Below are 24,431 nucleotides of genomic sequence, written 5' to 3'. Positions count from 1 at the left end.
AAGGGGGGAAAAAAAGCAGAAGCCGTAGCCCTCTGTTTCTCCACTTTATGAGAAGTTTCAGGGTGGTGCTGGGGGGTGCTCAGGTTACAGCCCCATGTTAAGGCTATTTGTCTAGCTTTGGCTGTTTTATTTGAAATACTAGTATCTCTGTTGCCAAACGGGACTGTGATTGATATTGTTGTGCTCTCTCCCCTCGCCGCTCGTCTGCCCAGATCCTGCAGTCGCTTCTCTCTCCTTTTTCTTCTCCTTTTCTTCGATGAACTCTTTCTCTGTGTAACTCAGCCAGCGACTGCAAAAGGCTTGAAAAACGAGAGAGAGAGAGAGAGAGAGAGGCCCTCAAAGAAAGAGAGAGCCTAAAAAAGAGGAGAAACTGAAAAAGAAAAGCAACCGACCTTTTCTTTGCCCCAAACACATTTACCCTGACAGAATATCTGGTGCTAGTCTGACCGCATTTATATTAGGGTGTGCATTGATGTGGCGTGTTTGTGAGTTAACGTGTGTATGTGGGAGCTTGTATGTTCGGTGCTTTTGGAGGTTTCCAGAAACCAGAGGAGGAGAGCAGTGAGTAGACGAGCGCCGTCTCACTGCCAAACAGTCGATTTCCCCCTCTCATCGTCCGCACCATACATCACAGACCCACCCTTCTCTCCTGACACAATGACGTGTGTCATTTATCAAACAGGGCCTTGCCAGGGCCTCACATGTGTGTGTGGGAGCGCATAGCCATGTGTGTATGCATTTGTGTGTGTATTCAAGCACATACGTGTGTTTCGGTGTGTAGGGCCGTCCTTCCTCCTGCCTCTGAGGTCCACTCCTCCAGGGAAGGAGGAAGGGAGGGAGGGATGAAGAGTGAGAAGGAGAGAGAGAGAGAGAGAGAGAGAGAGAAGGCCAGAAAGAGGGGAATTATTGGTGATGAATGAGTGAGTGAGTGTGTGAGAAGTTGGGAGAGTGGAGGAAGAAATTGGCTGGACTACTTTCTGTTTTGGCACATCTACTTTCCATATTCCCTATGGCTGATCAAGAGAAAAACAGTGTTCGTGAGTGATATTGATATAGCAACTTTAAATAGTATTTTACACACAATTACTCACATTTCACATCATAAATAAGTATAGATTGTAAATCATACCCCCATTAATCTCCTTGATGCATGTGCAGGCATGCTGTTGTGTTTGTGTGTCAATAACAATCTGTGTACGTCTCTCTCCCATGCCTATGTGTCTTGGGGGCTGCTTGCAGGCGTGTATCAGTCACAATGTCTTATCTAACACACACACATAAACTCACAAACATGCGCAAGTCTCTCCCATGGGTTCGGGTAGTACAGTCTCTCTCTCCTTCTCTCTCTCTCGCTTCACCTTTTCCCTGATTCAAAGGGAGGCCTTATGGAAGATGGATGCTCCTTAAAAAAAGAGCCTGTTGATGGATATGAATCTGGCCCTGCCATTCATCATTGCTGTATTATTTAGACTGGATCGCTACAGAGCTGTAACCTGAGCTACAGCTACGAGTGTGTGTGCGTGAGTGCATGTCTGTGTGTGAGGACACGGGAGGTGAAAGAGGGGTAGGAGGAGGGAGGAAGAGGGGACAGTCAGGGTCTCAACAAAAGGAGGGAAAGAAGAATAGCGGCCAAAAAAAAGTAGTAGTACTGGAAGTGACTGAAATTGTGCATCAAGTAAAACACAAATGAGAGAAAGATTAAAGGTGAAAGTACTCAGTGTGTCCTGAACAGTCAAAAGGTTGGAGATGATGGTAGATATTAACTGACACCTCTCTAATACCTGCCCAAAGCAGTGTACATTTATATGCACAGCAGTTTCCTGGTTACTGAAAGGAATCACATTAAGCAGCATTTGGAACCTTTTACATGGTCAAAAGTAGCAAAACATAATGTTTACAGTACAGAGCATATAAAACATTGGATGTAGTCGTTGTGATTTTTGAAGAGCTATTGTGAAGCTCAGTGTGACTCTGCATAACTCCTGGCTGTGTGGTTAGCAGCTAGCTGTAACTCAAAGAGGCCATACCTTTAATTATGCAGTTCATTGTAAATTAAAAGCATAGATGTAAGCTCAGATATCCTCAGAAAACATTTAAAGTGTTATCTTTTGTTGCAATTCAGATTGTGGCCACTACAGCACATTGTTGTGGGGGCTTTCATGCATCCCTTTAATTGTTAGTGCAAAGCTCTTAAAGCAGTGCTGAAGAAACTTGTGCAGAAACATGCAGATCTTAAATGTTGGTAAGTTTAGGATTACAGGAATGTCCTCTGCTGACTTTTGTAATCACTGCTAATTACTGTATGTCGATCTGGAGATACCTTGTGATAGAACAGACTGAATTGTTACTGTGTGTTTCCTCTGATTGTGGCCAAACATGATAATGGGTTTCTATTTTCCTTCTTGTCTGGCATTTTATACAGTCAAAATACAGGAGCAGCCTGATTGGTCACGTCTGTAAATGTGCTGTCTTAAACTACATTAAGTTAAAGTAGTGGCTCACTGCCTGAGATTGTTGGTCTTGATTGTTGGCTGTAATAATTTGGGGCTTTACAGCTTTTGGCGGTGTCATCTTTAGCCTAAACAACCACCATGCCTAATAATTATTGTCTGCCAGTGCGCATGAGGCAGTCATGTGACAAACATGCTAACAGTGGCTGATAATTATACGGAAGCAGAACATGAAGGCGTCACTTCACAGACAGGCGATCCCAGGTTTTCTCTTTCATGACAAGAGTTGCAGCTCAGTTTAAACAGATACTCCTGGTAACCGCTTCATGAACATGCGGTATGCAACTCATAACTGTAATAACTAAATAACTTGTACCTGATGGTCACAGTCTGGATTATCTGTTGCTATCATTTGATATGGAATTGGAATATGGATCTGCAACCACTGCACAATACATAGTACGCTCTTGATGCATGCACACATTATAATTTAACATATAATTTGACTTTTAGTCCTCATTGATTATCAACACTGTATTGATTACTGGATGTACCTTTTGAGCAGTTCTTGGTAAAATGAATCCTTTCTAAAATAAGATGAGATATAAAAGTAAAAGAAAGATTATGAAGGAACAGGGACAAACTATGTGGCTCATTCGCAAAACTTCCTTCCACGTGCACGTTACCATTTTAAATAAGAACAATTACATTGCGTCATGCTCCCTCCTTCCTTCCCTTCCTTCTTTCCCTCTCCTCCATCCCTCTCACTCTACCCAGGTTTCTATAGCGCCAAGGCAGACATGGTGATTTATTGTGGCCATCCATCTCTTGTACTCATCCATCACCGGCCGGTTGCTAGGCGATCATGGCAGCAGCTGTTTGCTTTTGAGTTCAACAGAGGGGCCGTCAGTCAGCGGCGGCAGGTGAAAAGCATTACGAACGCGCCGTTGTCACGCCGCATAATTAATCAAAGGCGGGAAAGATAATTAAAAAGATATGACCCTTGTTGGTACTTGGTCCTGGGTTTGTCCAGGAAGGGGGTGGGGGTATAGAGAAGGTGAGCTTAAGGGGACTCTTTCTTTGTCGCTGCGTCTTTGCGGAATCATTCTCAGATGTCTTTACGTTTCTACCGTGCGTCTACCAAACCTTGTCTCTGACGACTGCAGACGTCGCCGTAGCTTTGGACGCCTCCTCTCCCACCCTCAAACACTCTGAGGGACATGGAGAAATGGAATGAGTAAGTGCGGATAAAACAGGCTCTCCTGTTAGTCAGTGGCACTGCTCCGTTTAATTAGGAGGAGATGGGCTGGAAAAGGGAGAGGAAGGATTTTTTTTTTTTTTTTTTTTTAGAAAAAGGCCTGGCAGAGAGAAATAAAAGAGCTCTTCAAACTGGTGAACATTCATCCTTCACGTCCAAGTGCACTTGTGTGACAACATGCAGAAACAAGACTGAGTGATACGTCAGGTCAGTGTTTTCAGATGCTGGTATGTTCTGAACATTTTTATCACAAGGGAGACAAACAAGAGAGGAAAACACAAGTTTGATGTCTGATTTAGCCAGGTAAAGCAAGGCTTCAGTATGCATCAACTAATCAACTGAATAGCACACATACCACACACACACACTTTTTTGATGATATTACAAAGTGGGCTGGAGGTGAGAAAGTGGACAAGCTTTGAACTTCTCTCTAAAGTTCTTTTTTTTTTCATTCTCCACCCAACTACTTTTTTGCACGTACAAATAAGTTAAAAGAATGATTTTAGACTCTCTGATATTGTGTGCCCCTTTTTGAAAAGTTTGTCGTGTCTCAGTGTCTCGTGTCTTTTCGTCCTGGAAACACTATAAACACGTTTTCCTTCTGACGTGGTTAGACAAAAGACATTTTGTTTTGACCCTTTACCTGAGAAATTGAAATTCTGATGTCACAGCCAAATTTCTATTACCTTTGCTGCTTTTTAGTAAAGTTAAACAATTTAACAAGTATACAAAAAAACTCCCAAGTTTTACCTGCATGGTATTTTCTGTATATGAATATCAGAGTCCAGACTATCAAGCACAGACATGTAATTTGACATATCCCCAGTATCACCGAAAGAGAAAACACGATGTAGATGTGATCAGGTTGACTACTTAACTGAAACTATTACTATAAGATAAATTAATTTGTACCTTATTCTGTTATTCTCTCGTTATTATGTGACTGTCATATTTAACCTGTTTCCAAAATAGATTCAGTTCATAGAATAAGGTGAATTATGTTGGTGATGGTGAAATTTTCTCATTGCACTGATAATTATTTTATTCATTTGTAGGAGAATATAATACACAACAGTATGATTGAAGTACTGAAGATTCTTGATGGAGTGATTTGATAAAGTGATGTTTTTTTTTTCCCTGTGTTTATCATCATTCCCTTCCTGCGTGTTTCTGGTGTGTGTTCATGTGTGAACTTGAATCTTCATATGTGCTTTTACCTCACTGGTGAAGACAGGATCTCTAGCCTTCTCCCCTGTGTCACATCTTTGATCTCCCAAGCTGGGTCCCCATGTGTTTTGACGTCCCTCACCACCATTTATTATCTCGGGTTTATACAAATCCAGCACACTGCTGGAACCAAGCGTTCTGTACACACAACCAGCCAGGGTTTGAGACATAACAACAGCATGGGAGCGAAATCGCACATAATTGATATTTTCTGTTTCATATAGGAAACTTAATTTTTTTTCAGAGTTAGTTTATAGATATCAGCTCAAAGCAGTAGATTTTGTCTTGAATCATGTACCTTTAATAGAATTCCCAGATATCAGTCGTTAATCATGTAGTTTCTGACAGTACTGTATACATTATTTGTGAAATGGGTAACATATGACTGGCTATGAAAATAAATATTTTACACATATATTATTCAATCTATAATTAAACAGTAATCAAATTAAAAGTGTGGTTTACCCATAAACACTAATGTTTGTATCAGTTAATGTGTTTTACTTACTCATTGTAAGTAAAACAATACACATTTTGTGCAGAAGTAGTTGGACTCCTGAGATTTTTGTTGTTACTACAGCAGGTGGCCCTTTGAATGAGTCTAGACTGTATGTTACATTGAGTTACTTCCATTACAGGTTATTTGTACCCATATTGTTGCTAGAGCGCAGCAGGTCCGGTTTAATGTACAGCAGAGTTGTGCTGGTCAACACAGCCTGTTGTGTTAGCACAAACGAAAAAATCCCTTCATAATGAAAAGTAGAAAGTGTCCCTCGACATTTTACAGTAGTAACGGACCAGGAACAGAGTCTGTATGTAAAGTGCCAATAAAATGTCATGTTAAAAGACGGCGAGTGTTTCTGTGATGGATGCAGGGAGGGTACGCCTGCAAAATAGGGTTGGTGGGAACTTGTTTTTGCACATAGGATAGTGAGCCCTGGCATTAAAATGGCTTAATCATGGCCACAAAAGAAAAGTAATGGGGTAACTTGTTTACCTTTTGTACCATTAGAGTAACTAGCTCAGGGGTTGTTCTTGTTGTTTCTTGTGGCTACAAGGATTTTGAACACAGTAACACACAGTGGGGTGACCAATGGAAGGCTTGTACCAGCAGCAGCACTGATTTACTAGCAAATAAGTTCATTTAAAAATGTTCCTTTTAACCTTTTATTGTTTCCTGGTTATTTTGTCCTTGCTTTTGTACAACGCCCAGGAAATATGCAAAGTCAAGAGTTGTGAACATATTTTGAGACATGCTGTTAAAATGCCTAACTTGCCTTGTCTTAAACGTGGTTCTCTCTTTCGTGAAGTCCATCCTCTGAATATTAAGTGTTTGTTGGTTAGGAAGTAGCAAAATGACTTGCAAGTTGGCAATAAATGATTAAAACACATCTTGGGGTACCGTGATTAGGCTGACTCCTGTAGTACAGAAAACATTTCTAACAGATAAAGACAGGGAGGTAGATATGATAACATGGAGACAGAAGAATCAACTGATTAACAGATACGTACCCAGGTAGTTAGGAAACATGGAGAGGGAGAGAGTGGCAGGAAGGCATGCAGCTATAGAAACTTGGGGATGGGAGACAGAGACAGCAGCAGATGTGGAAGCAGCAGACAGAGCATCAGTCAGCATTTAACATTTTGCTTTCTACCTTTTCTGACACTCTTCCAGCTATGATTTAGCCTCAAGGCTTGCCCCAGGTTATACCCAGTCTCACTGCTCTCTCTCTCTCTCTCTCTCTCTCTCTCTCTCTCTCTCTCTCGCACACACACTCACACACACACATTCCACCTTGTAAACATCACACGACCCAACGACATAGAAATGAGGGTCTGTTTTGATTGAACTAAATGAAAGAACACAGGCTATTTGAAGGAACACTGTCACACTGAATCACAAGCAATCCACACCAGGGGAAAGAGAAGGTAGGAGTGTGTACATGTATGTATGCCTTTCATTAGCACTTATAACCCAGTCGATAGATTTGATTGGTTAACGTGTAGCTATTGATTCATCGAGCGTTATAAGCTTGGGTGTTAAACGCCTCCCCACACACAGCTGCAGCTGCAACTGTATGACGGGAATTAATTCTGAAATACTTTGCATTCGTATCTGGAGGCCTCAAAACATTGATTTTTTTTCGTTTTTAGTCCGACTTTCAAATTTTTGGGATGCACAGTGTTTTTGAAACCATAGAAAGTGTATGTTTCAGGGGAATCTATTAAATGTTGAGCATTCCAGAGGGGGGAAAAAAAACAACAACAACGAAAAAACAGTAAATAACTCAAGGCAACCAGTGCATACATCCAGAATTTCAGTGATGAAGACTGATGGATTCATCCACTCTGACTTCCATCGTGGGAAGCTGAAGCTGTGTCACTCTGGAATGAAAGCAAAATGAGATTATTATCCATTATTTGAAGAACTCCAGAAAAATGATTGCTGGACTCAAAGTTAAACTCACTGTGAAATGGTATTGAAATTATGGAGCATCTCAAGGCTTTAACGTACAAGCTGGTAACTTTGATATAAATATTTGTATATTAAAATTAATGAGCATTTCCTGAGAGATAGTTTTGTTTGGTAGAGCACAAAGCAGAAAATTAAAAATACTTCTTGCACTCTATGAAAGATAGAGGCAAACCATGTCCCCCCCCCCCAAATTAAGTTGAGGTTTTGAATGAAACGTCTCATTCATCAACATCTGTAACATCACATCCCTTCAATCTGAGCTTATCCAAAGACCTATCACCCGATTGCTAGATAAATGCAACCCGTTGTTTTGTTCCCAGTGCCCAGAGTGATGGGGTACAAATGCAGTTTTGTGTGGTGTGTGATCTTATTTTTTTTTTCTCTTGTACAGATAATGTGATCAAGCCTGGAAAAAAAAATTCTTCATTCTCATATACTTGAGGTATTTTTAGTTGAAAACCACATGATTCGGGGTGTTAAAAGAGTAAAGTTGCCACAGGAATTTGATGTCTCTAATTCGAAACACACACACACACACACACACTAACTCACTCACACACAACTTTTCTAAATGAACCTAGATGTGAACTGACTTTTATAAACAGAGTTTTTAACAGCTTTGTTGTGATTGCTGTGAGTCAAAAAGTTTGTCACTTCCTGTCGATAGAGGAAATACTGTAAGCAAAGTCCTGACAGGACTCAGTGTTTATGGATTCCACAGGCCTTATATAAATGCAGAGCAGTACACACACACACACACACAATTGCACACAGGCAAACACACGTTACTGACTGAGAGAGAGTCTGTGTGTGTGTGGGAGTTTTGTTGTAAATCACACTAATCAATTGTGGCCTGTGTCAAGGCATGCCAGACATGGTGAATACTCTGTTTTACATTGGGGGAACGTGTGTGTATGTGTGCAGCTGTCACATGATGTCCTGCACACAGCTGTCACAAATCACAGTTATGTGTCTCCAACACTACAGTTACTGTATGTGTGTGTGTGTGTGTGTGTGTGTGCAAGTTGAACAAGGCTGGGGAGTCTTCATGACACAATATGGTGCAGCAGTGAAATGCTTTGATATGAGGAGCTGACTCTGTCACACACATCACACATGAGCACATACAATCTGGAGAACGTGACAGTTTTTTTTTTTGTTTAGTTCTTTTTCATGTTTTAATAGAACATTATGTCTCAACCTGTATCATTAAGCCTTCAATGATTGCTCAAGAGTTTTCATTTGCAAACATGTGTATAGTGACCACTCTCTCCAAGCAGTTTCACACACATACACACACACACACACACACACAGGAAATCCAAATCCAGGTTTACAAGCACACTTTCAAATGTGTTGTGAAAGTTTTGAGAGGATTTTATTGAGATTAATTGAATGCAAATAGGGAATATTCAAAGGTTATGAAAATCTAATAGAATACAGTGACTTACTAAAGTTTGAGTGTATATATTTGTGTGAATTGCAGACAATTTTAGAAAGGCTGACAAAAAATAAAAAAACTTTGTCAAGCAGTGTTCACACTCAAGTTATATGTTTTGGTTGTAACATGTTGCCATAAACACACATACTTTAAGCAACACTAAACAGTGTATGTTTTGGTTAACAAACCTACACTGTAAATAATTTTGAGCTGTTTCATCTTAAAAAAAATATAAGTTTAATTGCTGACTTAAATACGTGAGTTAAATGACGTTATATAGTTGGTTCTTAGTGTTCTTTTAAGTTTTTACTTTTTCTTTTCGTAAAGAGTATTAAGATATTGCGTTGACTCAAAAACTCTTCAGTCACACAATTGAAAATTACAAACCAATTTCACTTCCTACTTACATTCTGACAGTTTGAAAAGTCAGTTCTTTATTTCACACAGAAGAACTGCAGCGGCTCCCGCTGGAGCTTTTTGTTCCAGCTTTGGTTACAAAGACAATATGTGAAACTGCTCCCAGTGAATTATGGCATGTGTACAGACTGAACTGAATACCAACCTTTGTCAAGGCTGAAAATTATTTAATTATTGTGAAAACAAACAGTCATGACCTACTGTATTAATAACACACAGTAAGTTTCCATCATATATGTTTTCTATATAACTATTTCAAAAAACATTCCTGTACAGTAGGTGCTGAGGTGCTTTTATAGATAAACACACACACATAGACACACACACACATCACTGATACCATTTTGACATTATTTGCAAGACATAAAAGACCTTTCTGCTGTTTTCTGCTGCTGTGCAGACTTAATTACATGATTTAAAATGGCGGTCTCTTTCCTGGCATAATTCATTGCTCTCTGTGTATTTACTGCCCTGCTGAAAACACACACGCACACACACACACACACACACACACACACACACACTGCCATGGACACAGAGATCCAGTGCTTTGAAACTAAAAACCCATTGTCTGACTGTATACATGTCACATGATGGCCCTGGCCACGCCATTAACACCTTTCCTCTTGTCCAGCAGGTTCAGAATGTGTGTCTGAGCGTGTGTGAGTTTGGGGAGGTAGAATATGGGTCAAATGAGAGATGGCAAGCTCAGCAGGATGGAGAGTGACATCCAGAGAATCTCCAAGCTGCAGTATCAGCATCTAATAACAACTTTTATTGATACAGTGGAACAATATAAAAAAGACAGAAGACTTTGTGAAAATGGGATGAAATGTCATTCGACATCTGAATGATGAATGAATGATGAAATGATGAAGTCATACAGTATCTGGAGACTTTGTGTCGTAGTATAGTTTTAACACAGGTTTATTTTGAGAAAAAAGTTTATCTATCTATCTATCTATCTGTATATACTGTGTGTGTGTATATATATATATATATATATATATATGTGTGTGATATGAAGGGAGTGTTTCTATATTAACCAGCACAGCTTTTCTGGCGTTTTCATTTCACGTATTGCAACTCAGCCAATCAAATTGTGTATTTTCACAAGCATTACAATTTGAGTCAGACAGAAAAACAGAGATGAACCGAGACAGCAGACAACAGTCGGAGGACAGTGAAAACAGAGCTTTTAATCAAAATCGTCCGATTCTTACGTGTCCAGTCGTCCCACGAGCAGTTCAAAATCAGTATGTCTCATATCCGATACCATTAGAAGCAGTGTGAAGCACAGAGGAAGCACAGAGCATCTTTGGAGCAAACATACTGACTAAATCTGAACGGAATGCACAGAAAATAAAATAGTTTAAATGGTACTGAATCACATTGCAAGTTAGACATTATGATGTTCTGGACCTTCACTTCAGGAAATGTTCTCTAAATGGACGTATTTAAATTTTACTTTTGCTTTCTCAGAATCATCTGTCAGTTTGGTTTACAGAATTAAAAAAACTGTATATGATTCTAATTTTTTGGTGATGCATGCAATGTAGGAAGCTGTGGCTCTTCATTGGGACAGAGAGAGCTGAGAAACCGTTGACTGCGTTTACTGTTTCTGGGTCCTGTCAAGGATTTTATCAGTTCATTTAGATTGGCTGGGTAATATGTCATTATGTGCTTGAATCCACTAGGTTTTCAGATTACATTCACAATACAATACTAATGCACATACATAGAAATAGTGGGATACCCTCTCCTCATTTTAAACCGAAAAAAAAATCTTCTTTATGATTAACAAGAGACACAACTGGCCTCTCTTTATATGATTATTGTCATTTTCTTGTGCTTTTGAGTAGAACATTTGTTTCTAATAAGTATAAAATTACAAGTGTAATTCAGACAGTCGCCCTAAAACCTTACTTCATAAAGTCTGTGTTTATGAACATGTGAATATGACAATGATACCTGAATTCTTGTGAAAAAAAAAGAAGTAGAAAGTTAGAGAAAACAAGCCACACTGTGTGTGCGTGTGTGTGAGTGTGCGCGCGTTTGCATGTTTGCATGTGTGCATGCTCGGCCACATTAAAACATGTGTGACTGTGACTCTAAGCCTCATTAAATGAGCCTCATACATGGCTTGGCGCTGTAAACATGCTAATATTTCTTAATGGCACTCTCCTACATTGATATGCATGTGAACTCTAGGCCGTTAACGCCCTCCACCCCACCCCACCCCACTGCTCATCAACAAAGACCCCCACACACACACATGCACACACACACGCCACCATTACGGGGCCCCCTGGCTCCCTTTTCCATTAATATCAAGTGATTGAGCGTAACATTAGCAGATAAAGCGGAGACTAAGATGACATATATGCCGTGGATGGAGGAATTAAAGCCTAATATAATCACTCGGCCTTGCATAGGGAAAAACCATCACTCGTCACTACGCCTGACATTTTGATTTCCGACGTTTCTAGCACAACACGAGAGGAGCAGGGACAGATGGAGACTGATTTCTCTTTTAAGCAAAGAGATACTTAAGTGATTGTTCAAAGGGTTCCCACACATGTCATATACAAAAACACACACTTCAAAATAAACATGCAGGCACACACAAAGTATTGATCTTCCACCCCTTAGGAGGGTCGCGTGTGTAGGTGTGTTTGTAGCCGAGTGTGTCTTTAAGCTCTCGGTCCGGCTGGTTATTTTCAGTGGAGAGCACATCAGTTTTTATTAGCTTAATAAATCACCTTTGTTGTCAATCAAGCAGCAGAGAATAATTGGATATGGTTGAAGCCTTGCGTGATGGATTATAAATCATTCAAGATTAAATTAAAAGATAATGCACAAACTTAATGGTTTGTGTTTTGCAGTCTAAATTGCCTTGGAGCAGTGCTGTTTTCCAGCTTTATTGCCAGCCGTTTTTCTTTCCTCTAAAACCCCTCACAATTTACACCTTTTATTGCTTAGACAGAGCTTCGCCACTGCTCTTTTACATCTGTGTTTTGATTGCTTTACAGATTCATTTTTTGGGGAATTCTGTTTACTTCTTTCTGGAGGAGTTGCATTTAATTTTAGGATTGCTTCAGTGAGAGTATGTGTCTGCCTATAGGTCTAAATGCATGTGTGGATGATGAGCTGGTGCTCATGCGCTCTCTTGATTTATGTACGTTCAAAGGCCTGAATGTGTCTTCGAGTGGTGTTTGCTTTCAACCAGTTCACAGCAGATGAACCTCAGGCCTGTACATAGGGCTGGGCAATGTGTCATATTGATATATGTCTTGTCTTTTCTTCTTTTAAAAGACTGCATTATAGTAAATACATATCATTTTCTGAATTTAACAGACTATTGTAGCTGTTCTGAAATTTGCATGTATCCACTCAGTCATTATAGCCACATTACTGATGATTATCCAAAATTTCATTCTATTAATACTTTCATTCTCCTACAATATTGTCACATTATTGATCTTGAGGTATTTAATCCAAAATATTTGATTTTGTCCACACTGACCAGTCCTACCTGCACCTGTGATGAACAAAGGCATTAGAGATGGGGAGAAAAGAAAAGAAAACTGACATGCAGAGGCAGGTAGGAAGAGACAGAAAAAGAGCTATATCGTGTATATTATGCTCCGGCGGCCAGTGAATTTAAGTGTGCCCGTTTGCGTTGGAACAGAGCGGGCGTTATCATAATCGCCTCCTGCCTGCTTGACAGGACCTTAAAGTGATCCTGTCATTTTATTTACACCCAGACCACTGTGTGATTTACTCCGAAACACACATGCATGCGCACACACAAACGTTCCTCCTTGCTAACTTCCCTACCGAGCTCAGTCAAGTAGGTCGGATGACATCTTTTGATCAGAGCTGTCCAAAGAGATCAGAGCGGACTGGCAGGTAATAGATACCCGGCAACTACCCAGACTGCACTGCAAAGAGAGTGCAAATGTGTGTATTACTGACAGTGCACATGTGTGCTTGTGTGTGGGGGACTGGAAAACATTTCTACTTTCTGTTTCAGCAAATCTCGCAATAACTGCATAACAACTGCTTTTCCCTTTGTAATGTCTGTGTGTGTCTTAAATGTACTGTTTGAGTCCCTGCATTATAGTCATTTCTCGTGTTGCTGTTTGTGCACCCTTGCTTTCTTGGCAAGTCAGACCTGTGACAAATATGAAAGGACAGTAAAGGGGAAAAAAAAAACAAAGAAACTAATTAGTGAAAGTGAAAGAGAAAAAATCGAGCCTATGTGTGTAAGGCGCACTGGAGTTGATGGACACAAGAGAGGGGGAGACAGAGAGAGAGAGAGAGAGAGAGAGAGGCAGGAAAGGGGCAAAAATGGCAGTAAGAGACAGGAAGAGCAGAGGATGAGTGGGAGGTAAGGATAGGGGAGTTCAGATAGCAGAAACAAATGGGAGATGGTGGAAATGATGGATCTTGCTGAGCTCTGCTTGGTTAACTCTGCACATCACACTGGTTTTTATATTTGCACACACACACGCACGCACACACGCACGCACTTCCCCTGGGACGACCGCTCGTGACCCTAGGTCACCCTGTGGGCTTTGAGAGCACGACTAATCCAAGTGCATGTTATCTGCATAAGAAAGAACAATCAGAGGATCATTTACTGACAAAGCAGTTGACCAGTTGATAATATTTGTGTAGTATGATATGGTGGACTTGTAGCCATACACACACACATACACACACAAATTCCCACAGTTAAAACTCAGTATTTAGGTGTTAAGTTGACCTGTCTATAGCAGGCAAACTCATTTTGAATGGAGCTGCACTTGATTTGTAAAAACAAAAACTGTATCTGACACACACACAAACACACACACACACTTGCCCACATCAGTGAGTGTGTCAGCAGCTCTCTAGCCTAGGCATACACTCTTGTATTGGCACTGTAACAGCAGCATGTAAATACACTGTCAGCAGCTCCCCAGCTGAGTGGCATGAGGAGATGATTAGCAAGGCTAACACAGTTCATACACACACACACACAACACACACACAACACACACACACACACACGCCTATGCACAAACATTTCCGGACATGCACAAGAGCGTTACAATAGCGTGTTCGTGAATAATCGAAGTATTTCAGTGCGTTGCGATGCTTCTGCAGCCACAGACAGACACACTAACTGTTGCCACTCCAAATCTAATCTCCCCTCTCTCATCCTCCCGCTCTTTCTCGCTAACACCACTGCCAGTATGTGCTGTATATGCTAATATTATCTTAGCTTTTTGAAAGGCATTTTGCATATTTTGGACTATCCAGCCCTTCATTACCACTTATCAGCATGGAGCAATTTCCAAATAAAAATTCATATACAGTACATACAGATAAAGGCCTGAAGAAAAAAAAATACAAATACATTTTAGAGAAATACAGCTAACACAAGCACAGGTATGCAACAACTATAAATGAAATATGATGCAAAAAAATAGGTAGAGGAAAACAATTTCAATCAAGTGAAGGAACACTTTTTAAGAAGATTCATGTGGTCATCACACTATTTTCATGATATCATAAGGTCTTGTTAAAAAATAGTATAATAAGACTTTGCCCAATAGTAATTTATATAACTTACATGTTTTTTGCATCAATGTGATGAATTACTTTGATTTTGTCTGACATTTAATTTGCTTGAGTAAAACAAACATTCCTCTGGTGTTTTACCTATAAACTGTGTCTTCATAGATTTTCCAAAATGTGATATGATATGTGTGATTTTATGTTTCATATCATGTATCATCTCATAAACTGACATATTTTGTGATATAGCCTACTGGAGTTTGAGTTGACTGGAAACTTGGGGTGAAGACATCTGACATCTGACCGCAAAATTACAATTGATACTTGACAACATAGTGGTTTGTTAAAATTCACAAAGAAATATGCATCAAGCTATAAAGTTTATCAGTGTAAGACTGCGGGTCGTGCTTATCTTTTTCATTTCATTCTTATTTTTTGTCACTGGACAACAGAGTACCAATGCCAGATTTTGGCCAGTAAATCTTGTAAGATTACAATACACAATACTGTTGCTACAAACAAAAGTTAAAGTTAATTTTGAAATCTTTGAGTAGTATTACAATAATATCAAAATATTAGTATAGAACATACAATTTAGAAAGTATAAGAGTAACTGTGATGTTACTTTCAATAACCACAGAGACACTATAGTTTTCCTGGTGATTTGTGTATCATTCATTATATATAGTATGCGCCATGATGTTTCCAGCAACATGGTATGCATGTGGAGAAGTAATTAGTTTGTTGTATTCCAATAATAGTGCAAATATAAAATGTTATAAGTCTGATAAGTCATGTAACTGGTTGACGGAAGAGCTCCATTTGTCAGGCGTCTGGGTCGATCAAACACCTCCTGGAGTCGATAGCATGCCTCGCCAATCCCTAGGCACTCACTGCAAACAGCCATGCCCCTTTAACCACCCTCACTATGCACACACACACACACACACACACACACACACACACACACACACACACACATGCACGACATCCCACCAATTTGTCTGTGTATGTCAAATCACAATAATTAAGCATTATCGATCTCAGATTCAATTAACTTCATTAACGTGGGTTGTACTGGTGATCGGGGAGGGATGGAAAAGAGGGAGGGAGGGAGGTGAGGGCGGAGATTATAGGATCTCATCAAGTGGGGAAATAGCAGGGGGGTGGATGCACACAGATATGTGTAAACACACTGACATAGGGTATGTGAGAGAAAGTTCGGATCGAGGTTGCTTTCATCTCTCTATGAGACTGATGTGGATATCTGTCTCTCTCTGTATCTCTCTCATACACACACACACACACACACACACACACACACACACACACACACACGTATTAAAACAGCACGGTCCAAGCAGAAGTGTAAACAGACAGCTCTGACGTGCCTGTGTGTCTGATGGGGCTGTTAAGTGGTTATATAAGCATGATAAACTGTTTCCTAACATCATAACATCTGCAGAGTGCATGAGCATCTCCTCATTTTACACACAGAGATACAGTTCACAATCACAGCATCATAATCTGTCAAAGTATTTCACTATGACTGTAAATCAAAATTATAACTGATTATGATTACCTTTTTACAATAACAGCACATATTAGTAGTTTTGTTCAGATGTCATGAATAATTTTCAAGCTCCTCCAACTCTGGTGTTTGCCTTGATTTCAAAATCGGCAATCTCTCCTGGTTCAAAAATGAGATCTTCTACTCTGATGACAATTCATCAGGAACTTTCTCTCTCCTCCCTTTCCTCTCTGCTAATTAAAAGAGCACCTGCATACCCGTCATGCTCAACCCAGGCTTTGTCTGCTCCAGCAGCGTCGTGTGTTTGGTGTTCGTGGATGGCTCTCTCCATATTTATCTTAGTATCTGGGGTTATAGCATTGTGACCCTCACAGTCTGGACCTAAGCCAGTGGCCTTGGGGATCCACTCTGCATGTTCATGTTTGTGTGTGTGTGTGTGTGTGGCCCCAGTCTTGACTTCTTTCCAAGTCCCTCCTCATCCTTACCCCAGTCTCTTCTCCTTTGACCACACTGATTCATGCCTCCTTTCTCCTTTGTACTATAAATTCTGTCGCAGCTGTATGTGATGAAAAGAATGGAGAGTGGGACACTGAATGTCACACTCAAAATTTCACAATGACTCTCTTTAGAGCAAAACTAGTATGTTTTCTGGTAATTAAAGTGCTCATCAGTGATTCCCAGATATACTTCTGCAGTTACCAGAGGGTATGTGGGAACAGTAGAGTACATCAGCTGATTTAAGAGAAAAATAGAAATTCTGAGTTGCTACAAAAATCTACCTATATGTGTTTATGAAGACAAGAAACTGGTATAAGATTCCTTTTTAAGTATATTTGTTGTATGAGTGGTGAGGACATCGGCGTACTTGAGCTCATCTTACAGCGCTGACAGACAAAGGTTAGGAACCAGTAGTCTATCTTACAAAACACAAAAATTGCCCTTTGCAATTGCCGGAAAGCTTTCAGTGGAAGGAATTCAATTTTAAAATTGACTTACACAAGCCACATTTTCACCAAAAAAAGTTAGAAGCAAGAATGCTAAATATTTAGCTTGTGCAAAACGGAGACAGTTGACGCTACAATGAACAGGGTATTTATGTCATAAAACAATGCAGGTAGTTGTAGTTGAACCTAAACTGCTATCCCAGCATATTCAAAGCAAGCATGAGCTCAATTTAATGTGAAACTGCACCTAATAAATGTTAAAAAAAATGTTTCTTTCAACATCCTCTGCCTCAAACAAGTGCAGAAATCAGTCCTGTGCTTCATGATCCATGTAGGTGGATGTAGCCTACACACAGAGGTTTCATTCAGCACATACCAGTCTTACTGGCAAACACTATTTTTCTCCCTGATCCTCTGCATGTGTCTCTATACATATCACACACTTGCAGGTACACAGATGGGCACACACAAATACACACCGTGCTCTTATCACACAAAGGCAGCTAATTTGAGTGTGTATGTTGTATTTTAAAGGAGATTTCACATTGATGTTTGGCCTTGATGAGAGTGCCGGGCTGCTGTTTCCTCAGCCACAGAATTTTTCTCTTAAACAGCTGTCGTTTTGGCTGATTCAGAACAGATGGCATGTACATGTGGGTTTGCTCGGCCGCACGTATGTGCGGGCGGGTGGATGTGTCTCCAAGAGAGAGCAGGGGAGAGAGACAGGGAGAGATGGAGAAGCTCTGAGAAAGGGTGGAGTATAGGTATGTGTGTTTGATACCCATAAATGCTAAAACATGGAGTTAAAATAAATCATCAAGGTTTTGAAATAGTTGTACTTAAATAAAAGGCTAATGCTTTGTGGATAGAAGTCATGTGACCCTGCTGTTTCTGAACTGCATATAAGCATCTGAGATAAGATAATGTGTTTGAAGTGTTGGATCCTTTTTGTTAGACTGAATGCTGCAGCAGACTGCATGTTCAACAGAAAAGCTCCTGAAATTGCCTAAAGGCAATGAGTTGTTAGACTACAGCAGTTACAGTACAACTGTTTTGTGCATGTGTGTGTGTGTGTGGGTGAGTGGATGTATGTGTGCGTGTGCTGGTTTGAGTGTGAGATGTGTGATGGGCTCTGGGATATCTGTGTCTCTGTGCATATGTTTGTCCCACGGCAGTGTTCTATCGTCGCCGATGGCAACCAATGGCCTGACAGTGACAGAGACTCCTCTCTTTGTTGGTGCTGATGCTGTACTAGCACATACACACAGACACACATATACACCTTGTATCGCTCAGTTCGAGATGGGAGTCTGCAGCAACTGAAGTGTTGTATGATATGGCTGGCAGGTTATGTGGTGATTACACATTGATATGATCAGTTTCAGCATGAACCTCGCACATTTTTTTCTTTTTGTTATTAATAAGGAATAATAATAATAAGGAATTACTATGCATGTCCATCATAGATGTAACACAATTTTCATTTATTTAACCATTGTTTTCTTAGGTAGTAGCAGATTGGGAATGAGTATGTGTTTCCGTGCCACACCCATCCCACTGACCGACTTACCCTGTGTTTACATACCAGCTTAGATGAGTGATGGCCTGTTAGAGAAAGGAATGCTAGGCACAAGGCCACTGACGTTCACACACACACTCATCCTCTTTGCCATTGCAGTTACTAAAACAAGAAGTTTGCGTGTGGCTATGAGTGCTTCAGTTGTTATTCAGAAATCCAGCCTTAATCTCTTAAAATGTGAGAATGTAGCATTTCTCACCTGATGTTGTTTTATCTTTCTGATAGACTTATTAACAGATGAAAACATGCATAGATGTACAAAGAAGCAAGACTGTGATTTGTCTTGATACATATTTTCTCTGTATGAATTCCATTGTTTTATACTTAAACTAGAGGGATTTGAATATAAATTGAAAGCTTCAAGCCCACTCCCCGAAGCTAAACTGTAAATAATAACTCTAAACTTTTTCTAATCTTTGGTAATTGAAGCAAATGGGTTTTGCAGGGAGAGATTTGTTGCAGGCAAATGTACATACATTCATTTTTATTTACGAGGAGGCGAGGGCTGAGCAGTGTAATGAGTGAAAATGCATGCTTAATTTAAATGGCGAGTGTGTCTGTTAGGGAATGCATTAGAGTCTGCAGAAGAAGCGTAAGACATATTAATTGACAGACAGGAACCGCTGTCTCCGAGGTTGATACAAGTAATTTATTACTTCAGAAACGAATGCCACCGCCAGAATGTGCTTCATTAATTTCAAATTTAGTTTTAATTTCAAGCTGTTGCCCCTTGAGAAGAATAAGGTGGCAACTTCTGTTTGAAGAGACATTTTTCCCCACTCCCTCCCTCCATCTTTCTCTTTCCATCCTCTCTCTCTCTGTCTCTCTCTCTCTCTCTCTGGCTTTCTCTGATTTTCTGCAGTACAGAACAAAGACCTGAGGGTGAAGAGAGAATGGGAGGGGGTGGCAACTTGATTCCAATTTGAAAACAATGTCAGTGTAAAAGGGGGAAGTTAGAACATAATTACTGCAACAGTTTATGATATGAAATACTTTGTCTGTGAATATTACTGGATGATTGTTCTGTTTTGTGTGAATGCCAATATCTTGCATTTCTATCAGTTCTGTGCATGATGAAGAAACAGGAATACAGAGTTGAGAATCTCCATCATTAGATAAGCTGTCAGTGTGGTCCTAACAAATCTCTCTTCGCTTTTTCTTTTTTCTGCCTGCACAGCATACGTTCCTGAAGATGAGAAGGAAGCAGCCCTCTTGGACGAGGACCTGGATGGAGAAGATTCAGCTCAGGAAGGGGAGGAGCCTGCTGCCAAATTCCTATGTCAAGACAAGGACTTCCTTCTCAAAGACAGACCAGGATCCACTGGTTTCCATGACTCCCCTAATGCTGCTGACTTTTCTGGTCAGGAGCTGGACAGTGAGTCTCACCTGAGTGAATCCAGTGACAGAATGTCTGATTTTGAGAGCTCCTCTCTTAAAAATGAGGACGACGTCCTCCTCTCTAAAGACAGCTCAAATGCCCTATCCCTGTCTTCCTCCTCTTCCATGATGGTTACTGCCAATGCCACTGTCCCAGTCAGTGGAGATGAGTCCATATTAACCACAACGGGATCTGTGGCTGACAGCCTGGAGAAGATGAAGGCAATTTACACCTCTTTCCTGACCAACTCCTATTGGTCCACACTGAATCTGAACCTGAGCCAGCCACCTGCAGAAAAACCCCCTCGCAGTCACAGCAGCAGCAGTAGCAGCAGCAGCAGCAGTAGCTGTGGAAGTGGAGGCTATGACTGGCACCAGACAGCTATGGCTAAAACCCTACAGCAGGCCTCGCAGAACCACCAACACAGACTTGGCCTGGTTCAACATCCCACAGTGGCTGTATCGACAGCATCTACAGAACCCAACCTCTTTAGTACTGTCCAGCTATACCGACAGAGTTCCAAGCTGTATGGCTCTATATTCACTGGTGCCAGCAAGTTCCGCTGTAAGGACTGCAGTGCAGCCTATGACACACTGGTGGAGCTCACGGTGCACATGAACGAGACAGGCCACTACCGAGATGATAACCACGAGGCAGACAGTGAGGGGACTAAACGTTGGTCAAAACCCAGAAAACGTTCCTTGTTAGAGATGGAGGGGAAGGAGGATGCACAGAAAGTTCTGAAGTGCATGTATTGTGGGCACTCCTTTGAATCCCTTCAGGATCTAAGTGTCCATATGATCAAGACAAAACACTACCAGAAAGTGCCTCTGAAAGAGCCTGTTACACCAGTGGCAGCTAAGATTATCTCCTCATCTCGCAAGAGAGCCCCTATAGACCTAGACATCCCTAGCTCACCTGACTCTAATGGAGGCACAACACCTAAGCCCACCTCCCTCAGTGACTCTAGTGACATACTCCAGAAAGTCACCAACCCTTACATCACACCTAACAACCGCTATGGACACCAGAACGGTGCCAGCTATGCCTGGCAATTTGAATCAAGGAAGTCACAAATCCTCAAATGCATGGAGTGTGGCAGCTCTCATGACACACTGCAAGAGCTAACCGCTCACATGATGGTGACAGGACACTTTATTAAGGTCACCAACTCTGCTATTAAAAAAGGAAAACCCATTGTAGAGCCATCCACCCCAGCTCCTACATCCAATTCAACAGCTGAAGAAAAGGTTCAGTCTGTTCCCTTGGCTGCCACAACTTTCTCCCCTCCACCTGCCCCAGTGCCTCCTCCTCCAACCAGCATCTCCCCCACTGCCATGGTGGTGGAGATAAAAAAGGAAGAGAAGGAGGAGGAATGCACTAAAGAGTCCATCATCAACAATGGTACCAACAACAAGGAGAAAAGGGTAGGAGGTGAGGAGGAGACTGAGGAGAAGTTTGATATTTCTTCAAAATACACTTATCTGACTGAGGAGGATCTGGATGAGAGTCCAAAAGGGGGTCTTGACATCCTGAAGTCCTTGGAGAACACAGTGACCTCAGCCATTAATAAAGCCCAGAATGGAGCTCCAAGCTGGGGTGGATATCCCAGTATCCATGCTGCCTATCAGCTCCCAAACATAATGAAGCTCTCTCTTGGCAACTCCGGGAAGAGTTCTCCCTTAAAGTACATGTTCCCCGGAGGGGAGATCCTGTCTCCCACTGGTAAGAACCAGCCTCTGATCTCGCCTTCCAGCTGCCAGACTTCCCCCCTGCCCAAAAACAACTTCCATGCTATGGAGGAACTGGTCAAGAAAGTGACAGAGAAAGTGGCCAAGGTAGAGGAGAAAATGAGAGAACCCAGTGGTTTAAGAGGATCTCCTCTGAGACGTACCACACCCTCACCCTGCAACAGTGATGCAGGGGACTCAGTGCAAGGAGAGTCCCCCAAAGTAAACAAAGCAGGAGGCTGTAAAACTCCTGAGAATACAAGTGGAGTGGATAAAGCAGTAGGCAATGGAAGTGGGGCCAATCACAGAGATTCAAATGGAGATATTTCCATAAAAGAGTCTGTGGAGAATGGAGTGGACTCCACTGCTGTGACTTCCCCTCTGTCTGCCTCCATGTGTGGCAGTACAGCTATCATCACAGACCATCCACCTCCAGAACAACCATTTGTCAACCCTCTCAGCGCTCTGCAATCAGTAATGAACGTCCACCTGGGGAAGGCCGCTAAGCCTGCCCTGCCCTCCCTTGACCCCATGAGCATGCTGTTCAAGATGAGCAACAGCCTGGCAGAGAAAGCAGCCGTGGCTGCTTCCACCCCACCAGCACAGACCAAAAAACCCAGTAATGACCACTTAGACCGCTACTTCTACCAGCAGCATCTGAACAATGACCAACCCATAGATCTCACCAAAGGCAAAAATGCTGACAAAAACAGCAATAGTGGTTCTTTGGGTTCAGCAGCTCTCTCTTCTACTATCTCCACTCCTTCCTCAATTTCTCCCTCCTCCACTGTCACTATGACCAAAGCCTCAGCTGCAGTAGCTTCCTTTATGGCCACGTCCCCTTTGAGAGAAAACGCATTGTCAGACATCTCTGATATGTTGAGGAACTTGACAGAAAGTCAAGCTGTCTCCAAGTCCTCCACACCTACCAGCCTGTCCGAGCGCTCTGACATTGAAGGTATCACACAGGAGGAGACAGAAGATGTTTCACCAGCCCAGAAACGTAAAGGCCGCCAGTCAAACTGGAACCCTCAACACTTACTCATCCTACAAGCCCAGTTTGCTTCAAGCCTGAGACAAACAAGTGACGGAAAGTACATGATGTCGGACCTGAGCCCACAGGAGAGAATGCACATCTCCCGTTTCACTGGCCTCTCAATGACAACAATATCCCACTGGTTGGCTAATGTAAAGTACCAGCTGAGGAGAACCGGTGGCACCAAGTTTTTGAAAAACTTGGATTCTGGTCACCCAGTGTTCTTCTGCAGCGACTGCGCCTCTCAGATCCGCTCACCATCCACCTATGTCAGCCACTTGGAATCCCACTTGGGTTTCCGTTTGCGAGATTTGGCCAAGCTTTCTGGGGAGCAGCTGCTCAGCCAGATATCACAGCAACATCATCAACAACAGCGCCCCACTAAAGGACTATCTGAAAAACTGCTCTCTAATCTTCACCCATCCAGCCATCCTTTACCCTCCTCTCTACCCACATCCCTACCATCTTCCTTGCCCATATCGCTTCCCTTATCCTTAACTACCCCTTTGCCCTCAACTGAATCTCCATCACCATCCCCTGACAACGATGACGAGAGTGGGGCCATGTATCAGTGCAAGCTCTGCAACCGGACTTTTGCAAGCAAGCATGCAGTCAAGCTTCACCTGAGCAAAACTCATGGGAAGTCCCCTGAGGACCATCTCATGTATGTGTGTGAACTGGAGAAACAGTAGCACTGACAATGTGGACATTGCTGCATTCTTTTGTAATGGCTCACTCTTTAACATTTCACAGACATTTCTTTCGAAGAAAAGAAAAGATTATAAAAGTGATGGAACTGCACAAAAATGACATACAACTACTTGAGTTTTGGCACATGGTTTTAAATTTTGTGTTGTAGCAGTTGGCTTTTTTTCCTTTTGTTGCTCTGGTACAAAGACAGGACAGGAATAGTGACTTTAAAAAAAAAAAAAAAAAAGTGCAGATCAGGGCTGTTGTCATCGAGAAGATATATGAAGGTTTTAAAAAAAGAGATTCTAAAATGAAGTGGCGTGTATTTTGAAACTTGTGTAAATGGAATTAAGGTTCTTTATATTTTGGCATCACTGGGGTGTGATAAGCTGCATGCATAAATGAAACAGTTTAGTTAAACATTTTATAACTAAATCTGGTGCACTTTTCATGACTTTTTTTTTTCATTCTCCCGCTCGCGCTGTCTTTAAAAAAAAAAAAAAATTCTTGTCTTTTTTGTGCTGTAGTCAGCATTTATAATTTAACCCTCTGAGTACGTCAAAGCACTTCTACACCTAAGATTCAAACTTTATTGACTCAAGATTTGAGATTGGGAATTACTGAAGCTATTGTGAAAATTAGATGGACAAGTGCATTGTGTCTGCAATGCCTGTTTCCCAAACATACAGTATGTTGAGTCTAATCC

At 41.4% G+C, this 24,431-nt stretch overlaps 1 protein-coding gene across 1 annotated transcript in view; it reads left to right on the top strand.

Annotated features, from left to right (window-relative positions):
- The window catches only part of tshz3b (teashirt zinc finger homeobox 3b), a 34,732-nt gene extending 10,746 nt beyond the window's left edge, over window positions 1-23,986 (top strand). Inside the window, exon 3 of the mRNA XM_046395733.1 lies at window positions 20,069-23,986. Within this exon, the coding sequence (XP_046251689.1) occupies window positions 20,069-23,727 (3,659 nt within the window). The 3' untranslated portion in view covers window positions 23,728-23,986. The remainder of the gene's footprint in view (window positions 1-20,068) is intronic.
- The last annotated feature ends 445 nt before the right edge of the window (window positions 23,987-24,431 follow it).

Source organism: Scatophagus argus, chromosome 1 (assembly GCF_020382885.2).
Source record: "Scatophagus argus isolate fScaArg1 chromosome 1, fScaArg1.pri, whole genome shotgun sequence".
NCBI lineage: Eukaryota > Metazoa > Chordata > Actinopteri > Scatophagidae > Scatophagus > Scatophagus argus.
Note: the sequence above shows the minus strand (reverse complement) of the source record. Positions and strands in the feature narration are given on the sequence as shown.